This window comes from Triticum urartu, chromosome 1A, assembly GCF_056163025.1.
Source record: "Triticum urartu cultivar PI428250 chromosome 1A, HENAU_Tu73, whole genome shotgun sequence".
NCBI classification, from domain to species: domain Eukaryota; kingdom Viridiplantae; phylum Streptophyta; class Magnoliopsida; order Poales; family Poaceae; genus Triticum; species Triticum urartu.
In genome coordinates this window covers 71,735,470-71,743,983 of record NC_141873.1, presented here as the reverse complement: position 1 = coordinate 71,743,983, position 8,514 = coordinate 71,735,470, and the positions used below count along the sequence as shown (strand labels likewise).

Sequence of the window (8,514 nt, the reverse complement as noted above, 5' to 3'; positions counted from 1 at the left end):
ATCACATATATCATCCATCACATCCTTTTGGCCATATCGAATCACACGGCACATGCTGCAAAAACAAGTTAGACGTCCTCTAATTGTTGTTGCAAATTTTTTACATGGCTGCTATAGGTTTCTTAGCAAGAACGTTTCTTACCTACGCCAAAACCACAATGTGATATGCCAATTTCTATTTACCCTTCATAAGGACCCTTTTCATCGAATCCGATCCAACTGAAGTGGGAGAGACAGACACCCGCTAGCCACCTTATGCAACTAGTGCATGTCAGTCGGTGGAACCTGTCTCACGTAAGCGTACGTGTAAGGTCGGTCCGGGCCGCTTCATCCTACGATGCCACCGAATCAAGATAAGACTAGTAACGACAAGTAAATTGACAATATTGACACCCACAACTGCTTTGTGTTCTACTCGTGCATAGAAACTATGCATAGACCTAGCTCTGATACCACTGTTGGGGAACGTAGCAGAATTTAAAATTTTCTACGCATCACCAAGATCAATCTATGGAGTTACCTAGCAATGAGGGAAAGGGGAGTGCATCTACATACCCTTGTAGATCGTGAGCGGAAGCGTTCAAGAGAACGGGGTTGATGGAGTCGTACTCGTCGTGATCCAAATCACCGATGACCGAGTGCCGAACGGACGACACCTCCGCGTTCAACACACGTACGGTTGGGAAGACGTCTCCTCCTTCTTGATCTAGCAAGGGGGAAGGAGAGGTTGATGGAGATCCAGTAGCACGACGGCGTGGTGGTGGAAGCAACGGTGATCTCGGCAGGGCTTCGACAAGCTCAGCGAGAGGAAGAGGTGTCACGGGAGGGAGAGGGAGGCGCCAGGGGCTAGGGTCTGCAGCCCTCCCTCCCCCCTCTTTATATAGGGGTCCAAGGGGGGCGCCGGCCCCTTTAGATCCCATCTAGATGGGGGGGCGGCAGCCAAGGGGGGGGCCTTGCCCCCCAAGCCAAGTGGGGCGCCCCCCACCCCTAGGGTTTCCAACCCTAGGCGCAGGGGGAGGCCCAAGGGGGGCGCACTAGCCATCAGGGGCTAGTTCCCCCCCCCTGCCCACTTCAGTCCATGGGGCCCTCCAGGATAGGTGGCCCCACCCGGTGGACCCCCGGGACCCTTCCGGTGGTCCCGGTACAATACCGGTGACCCCCAAAACTTTCCCGGTGGCCGAAACTGGATTTCCTATATATAATTCTTCACCTCCGGACCATTCCGGAACTCCTCGTGACGTCCGAGATCTCATTCGGGACTCCGAACAACTTTTGGGTTACCGCATACTAATATCTCAACAACCCTAGCGTCACCGAACCTTAAGTGTGTAGACCCTACGGGTTCGGGAGACACGCAGACATGACCGAGACGACTCTCCGGTCAATAACCAACAGCCGGATCTGGATACCCATGTTGGCTCCCACATGCTCCTCGATGATCTCATCAGATGAACCACGATGTCGAGGATTCAATCAATCCCGTATACAATTCCCTTTGTTAATCGGTACGTTACTCGCCCGACACTCGATCGTCGGTATCCCAATACCTCGTTCAATCTCGTTACCGGCAAGTCACTTTACTCGTACCATAATGCATGATACCGTGATCAACCACTTGGTCACATTGAGCTCATTATGATGATGCATTACCGAGTGGGCCCAGAGATACCTCTCCGTCATACGGAGTGACAAATCCCAGTCTCGATTCGTGCCAACCCAACAGACACTTTCGGAGATACCCGTAGTGCACCTTTATAGTCACCCAGTTACGTTGTGACGTTTGGCACACCCAAAGCACTCCTACGGTATCCGGGAGTTGCACAATCTCATGGTCTAAGGAAATGATACTTGACATTCGGAAAAGCTCTAGCAAATGAACTACACGATCTTTGAGCTATGCTTAGGATTGGGTCTTGTCCATCACATCATTCTCCTAATGATGTGATCCCGTTATCAATGACATCTAATGTCCATAGTCAGGAAACCATGACTATCTTTTGATCAACGAGCTAGTCAACTAGAGGCTCACTAGGGACGTGTTGTGGTCTATGTATTCACACATGTATTACGATTTCCGGATAAAAAAATTATAGCATGAACAATAGACAATTATCATAAACAAGGTTATATAATAATAACCAGTTTATTATTGCCTCTAGGGCATATTTCCAACAAAGCCACTAGTGAAACCTATGGCCCCCGGGTCTATTCTCATCATATCAATCTCCATCACTTTAATCTTGCTTTGTTTTTACTTTGCTTTTACTTTTTACTTTGCATCTTTATACCAAAAATACCAAAAATATTATATCTATCAGATCTCACTCTCGTAAGTGACTGTGAAGGGCTTGACAACCCCTAGTCGCGTTGGTTGCGAGTAGCTATCACTTATTGCAGGTACGAGGGACTTGAGCGTGGGCTCCTACTAGATTGATACCTTGGTTCTCAAAAACTGAGGGAAATACTTATGCTACTCTGCTGCATCATCCCTTCCTCTTCGGGGAAAACCAACGCAAGCTCAAGACATAGCAGCCGACCTGAGCTCAGCCCCTATCCGCAGCGAGATTTGGCGGGAGGGACATTTCTGCGCGCCCTTTCCCCCTCCCCCACCCTCCGCCACCATTGCCCCGCCTCTGCATGCTCCGGTGCTTCCTCCCCGGCCATGCCTCGCCATCATGGACGACCCCCTGCTGTCCCCCGTCATCGTCGAGGTCACGCATGCTCCTTCCCCTCGGGCAGATCTCATCGCCGGCCAAGTTAGCCCCGCCGCCGTCGCCCAAGCAAACACCGCGCCTGCCCGCAAGCGGCAGGGCAACATGGTCGTGCAGGGCGGGAATCCGGCTGCTCCTGCCGCGATGTCCCACGCTCCGGGCACCAACGCGGTAGTGCGATCCCGGCCGGCGGCGGAGAAGGTCGGAAGGTCACGGGAGTAAAGCGGAGGAAGATTCCGGCTACTGTCGTGGAATTGTCATGGCAGATGTCCTTTTGCAAGGACTTAGTCGTGGAGCCATCGCAACTAGGAAGCTTAAAGGGGTTAATCGGGACAAGGACACGCGAGGTTTATACTAGTTCAGCCCCTTACGGTGAAGGAAGGCCTACGTCTAGTTGGGTTGGAATTGCTTGAGGTTTCGATGACTAGGGAGCGAGATACGCTATGCCTGGCTCTCGATCAGTTGTTTTTTTCGCCCTAAGCCGCTGGAGGGTCGTCCCCTTATATACACGGGTTGACACCCTGCGGCCTACAGAGTACCGGCCGGCTCATAAATAGTGTCCGGCTCGGCGACTAGTTACTTCTACCTTACAGTACAAGTTATACCATCATGGCGGTTTATCTTTACGGGCCTCAGAGTCGCCTGTGGGCCTTTAAGCCTTTTAGTGAACCGCCATCTTCATGCCTTGGTCTTGGGCTTCTGATGAACATCTATTTGCGTAACCCGGCCTCTCCTGGATGGCTTACACAAATAGTCATATCCCCAACATTAGGCCCCAGATTGATTTGAACCGGTTCATGTCAATCTTTGAAAACCTTATGAACTGGCCTTTAGTCTTCTGTCTTCCGTGAAAATTGTAACCCGCCGTGAAGTCATCCTCTAGCTCCGGGTTAAATCATCGTGACGTCATCTTCAATAAAACTTATATTTTAATTCATCATATCTTCAACGGATCTTTGCCTTTATTGACCCTCCCGAAAATCGAGGCGTCGAGGCCGCTGGATAATGATGTCTTGGTCTCCTCGTTTCTCGCACCGTCTCAGTCGGTCCTCCTTATAAATAGGCGCGACCCAGGTCTTTTTCATTTCCTCCGGTCATCTTCTTCCTCGCACTCCCTCTTCTGCCGCTTGAGCTCCGCCGCCGCCACCGTCGGAAACCTTGTCTTCACCGACTCAGGCCGCTACATCACCCTATTTTTTGACCAGAGAACAACGGCAACCCTCCGCAGTTCTTCCACATCGGTGAGTTCTCTTTCCCCCCTTTCTCAGATCTGCATTAGTACTGTCTTGAGTTCGTCGATGTTCATCATCGCTCGACGCAACCTCCATTAGTTCTTACCTCTAATACCTTGTTCAGATCGTAAAAACCACATAGAACTGCTGCGGAGGATGTTGTGTGCTTATTCTGTATGAAAACAGATCTCATTTCCTTGTTTTGGAAGCCCTCCTTGAGTATATGAACTTCCCTGTACTGTTTTAGGTCTAGAAATTTTTCCTTTCCAGAGCATCGTTTGATCCAAAATAATAATTGCAATTTGTGAAACCTGTTTGCTCTACACTTAGCCAAAAACTGTGTCTGTTGACTCTGTTTCAGCCATAGTAGTCCGTGTAACCGGTTTAAGATAATACCGGTTGTCAGCACCGCTTGCCTCTGGCGACTTAAGAAAACCTTAATCATCTTTAATACATGCAGCTGTTGAACATTATCACATAGTTACCTGTATGTCATTAGGCCCCTTCTTAAGCCGCCATCTTAAATAACCCAATAATGTTTATTCTCCGGGTTATAATAAACCGAAAAATTTCCTTTATCTTGTTGTAGGCTTCAATTTACCCAATGGCACCCAAAGCTGTTAAACCTCCAGTTACCTGCAACTGGGTCCCATCCATTGTTACAGAGAGCAAACTGTCCGAGTTTGTAAAGTCTGGCCATCTGCCCAAGAAGGATGTCATGTCTTATCGTGCTCCTGACCCGTCTGAAGAGAATCCTCAACCCAAGGAAGGGGAGGTGATCATTTTTACCGATCACATGAGCCGGGGATTTGCTCCTCCTGGTTCAAAATTCTTTAGAGACGTTTTGCACTTCTTTGACTTAATACCTCAAGACATCGGGCCCAATTCCGTGTCAAATATCTGCAACTTTCAAGTTTTCTGTGAGGTCTACCTTGGAGAAGAACCCAGCCTACTTTTGTTCAGGGAATTGTTCTATTTGAACCGGCAGAATGAGCGGGCCAACAGGCCCAGTCTGGAGCTTGGTGGCTTATCGATTCAAAGGAGGAGAGACTGCCTGTTCCCTTATGCTGAATTGCCGAGTCATCCAAAGGACTGGAACCAGACATGGTTCTACTGCCAAGATACTTCTCCGGCTGGTGAAAACCCGCTGCCTGGCTTCCGTGCATTGCGCCTTGAACCTACTCACCCGCTGCCGGATAAGTTGACTGCTATTGAATGTCTGCCACTCACCCCCAAGATCAAGAAGATTAAATCTCTTTTAGGGAACGGCTTAGATGGCATTGACCTGGTCCGAGTCTGGGTTGCTTGGAGAATAATTTTGTTAAGCCGCCGCCCCGGCTTAATGCGTAATTATTCAGGCGAGAAAGATGACCCTCGGCGTCATAGTCCTGACGACTTACCAGATGACGTAGTGGAAGCTACAACTCAGTCTTTGTTGAAAGAGGGTACAGTGAATAGTAACGCTTTTAGCTTACTACCTTTTTGCAAGAAGAACCCGGCCCCTGCGGTAAGTTTCCAGCCGTCGGGTTATTTTTTATCATGTTATACTGTATTCTTACGCATAACCCTTTATAACCTTTTACAGGCAAATGATAACTTCTGGAAAATCCAATATGATCATGAGGCAGCCAAGAAAGCCAGGGCGGCCAAGAGAGCCGAAAGGAAAACCGCCAAGCCCACCACTTCAAGGAAAAGGAAGCCAAGCGCTTCTGAGATGTTTCAGCTTGATGATTCTGATGATAATGAGGAAGAGGTAACTTTTTAATTTCCCTTTCTCCTTTATCACTACCTTACTGATATTAACCTTCTTTCAGGAAGACACGGGCAACAGCCAACCCGTCGAGGAAGAGGTAACTATAATCTCCTCCGACTCCGAGCTTCGGCCGCGTCAGAAAATTCAAAGAGTAACCCGGAAAGTAAGATTTTCACACCCTTTGGCTTACCAAGATCCTGACTTTCTTTTGAAGCAATGGCAATTTGAAAACCGGAGGCAGACCCGGACCAGCAAGGATGCAGAGCTATCCTCCGGCTTGCCTGACACAACCCGGAAGCGTCGGACTGAGGTTATCTCCAACTTATACCCTTTTTTACCTTTGGTGGGTCTAATCCGTCAACCTCTCAATTCCTCTGACTCCAATTACCAGGATACCTCTCCTTCATCCGGCGAGTCCATGCAATCAAACATGCCGGCTTTTAAGACTGCCCCTGGGTAATATCAATTTATTCACCTTATGTTTTTCTTTCTTCATGTTTCTTTACTTATTTCTTTGCTTTGCCCACAGCATGCAGGTTAAGCCCAGGAAGAAAACCAAGAAGGATAAACCGGCCCAAACCCCTGTGGTGACTGAACCGGAACAGGGTATAGCTGCTCCCGAATCTTCCACACATCAACCGCCGCCTGAGCCGGCTCAAGACATTGCAGCACCAACTTCTGACCCACCTACTGAAGATATTCTTGATGGTTCTGTTAACCCGGAGGCACCTAGCCCAGTCAAAACGGCTGACCCAGAAGTGGAATTTCTCAAGGCTTAATTCGTTGAGCCCGCCAGGCCCACCGTCCTTGCCAAATGCTTGGCTAAAGAGGAGTTGCTAGAACGCCATAAGGCCAAGATGGATATCACCGACTATACTCATTTGAGTTTTGGAGAGATCGTCTCGGGCTATATCAACCAGGTGCAAAGCAGCCGTGACCTGGAAATTGACATGGTGAAGCAAATACATCAAAAATATGAGGTATGACTTATGCTTCCTTACTTTCAATCATACTTACTGTACCAGCCCCCAAGTCTATTACTTATGAATAAATATGCTTTAACTTGCGATACACATTAGCCCCCAAGTGCCAAGTATCTTTGCTTGCAAAGTATTTGGGACTTAATATCCAGGACCGGCTTAATAATTTAGAAAGCTTCGGTATACATTAGCCCCCAAGTGTCAAGTATCTTTGTTTGCAAAGTGCTTGGGACTTAATATTATTTACCGTAATCTTGACTACTATCCGGTGCAATGCAGGCCACCATAAGTCAATTTGAATCGGAGATTGCTGACCTGAAGAACCGCCTGGCAGCCCAGGAGACTGAAATTCAAAAGGCTAACTCGAAATTTGAATTCAGCGTCTTTGAACAAGAGAAGCTGAAGAAAAATTTTGAGTCGGAGAAGAAAATTTGGACTGATGAAAAGGCCGGACTGGTGACCCGGGCCGAGACGGCAGAGGCGTCGCTGGCAAATGCAATAGCCGAACTGACCGGCTTACATCGCCAGATATCTCGGATGGTCTCAGCGATCTTTGGTAAGTTATCTTAAGCAAGCATTAAGTATTGTAAATATTCCTTCAATTGTTACCCGAGGTTTACCTTATACTTACCAATACAGGCCCCAGGAGCACAAACCTCAAGCAAAATATGCTGATCAAATTGAAGGCAGTGTATACTCTAGTAGAGCAACTGTACATCGGGTCACAACGTGCCTTGGCCGTTGTAGCCTTATCAAATGATGTGCCCGACCTCTTGCAAGATGTGTTACAACGGCTTGCTGTAATTCCTCAGCGGATTCAAGAGTTGAGACGGGCCCAAGCAAGAGCCAGAGCAATAGCCGCTTTGAGTCGGGCCAAAGCCTGGTTACCAGAGCTAGACCCGGCCGACATCGCTCTTGGGTGTCCAAGTTTAAAGGAGGATGGCACTCCATTTGATGAAAAGGATTTCACCACCTGCGTGAGGGATATACGCCCTGTGGCCACTCAAATTGGAAACGACACTGACCTCACCAAGTATCAGCTGGGTTATGACAAGGAGAATCGGAGAATCCCCACGCCACATTATGACGATGTCAGCTTGATCCCTCCAATCCGTAAGCACACCTTTGCCCCTGAAGTCGACCCAACCGGTTTAATAGATGATGAAGCTGAGTTTGAGGCCTTGAGTGGCATTGACTGGGCCTCATCATCTTTCCAGGACAAAGCAGCTGGCGGAGAGGCGAAGAAGGATAACCTGGAGGCTTCAAGTCAACCCCAAGAGTAGATTGCCAGGCGCCACCTGCTTATGTCGTTGTAGAAAAACAATGCAGCATCATTCAGACTCGGGGAGTCTTGTAACAGAGTAGAAAATACTTTGAGTTTTGGTATGCCTTTGCGCATTCTTATGGCCCTTAATACTTGCATAAGCCGCCGTCACTATGCACTTTATAGTTTATATGAATCTGTTATGTCCTTTGCAGAAATGTCTTGTACTGCCCTGTGATGCTTACGGCTGCTTTTCTGGCTTATATAAGCCAACCCCTGAGGGTAAGTTTAACTCCTGAAAATTGGCACATAAAAGTTCACCTGGTACTTAACAACCTGATGTAACCAATTTTAATCCTGGAGGATTGCAATGTACTCCATTGTATTTTCAAGAGGGTCGCAAGATATCCAATGTTGATACTTGTAAAATATGATGAACAAAAGGGTTTATGATTCGAATACGATCAGTGAACCGTTCCAAAGGGGTTGAGCTAAGATTCGGATACGATCTGTTAGCCCCCAGTGGCTGTGGCGATGCCGATCAAGTGGGTATCGACAGCTATGTTCTCTTTGG

The 8,514-nt window shown here is 48.2% G+C and overlaps 1 protein-coding gene across 1 annotated transcript; it reads left to right on the top strand.

Moving 5' to 3' along the window:
• Positions 1-6,949: 6,949 nt before the first annotated feature.
• Positions 6,950-7,959, top strand: LOC147990088 (uncharacterized). Its single transcript, XM_087537062.1, has 2 exons — positions 6,950-7,232; positions 7,316-7,959. The coding sequence occupies exons 1-2, from the start codon at positions 6,950-6,952 to the stop codon at positions 7,957-7,959; spliced, it is 927 nt and encodes a 308-aa protein (XP_087393188.1).
• The last annotated feature ends 555 nt before the right edge of the window (positions 7,960-8,514 follow it).

Coding starts and splice junctions, on each gene's coding strand:
- LOC147990088 (XM_087537062.1), top strand. CDS start 6,950: ATGCAGGCCACCATAAGTCAATTTGAATCGGAGATTGCTGACCTGAAG. Junction 7,233..7,315: donor GATGGTCTCAGCGATCTTTG/GTAAGTTATCTT, acceptor TTACCAATACAG/GCCCCAGGAGCACAAACCTC.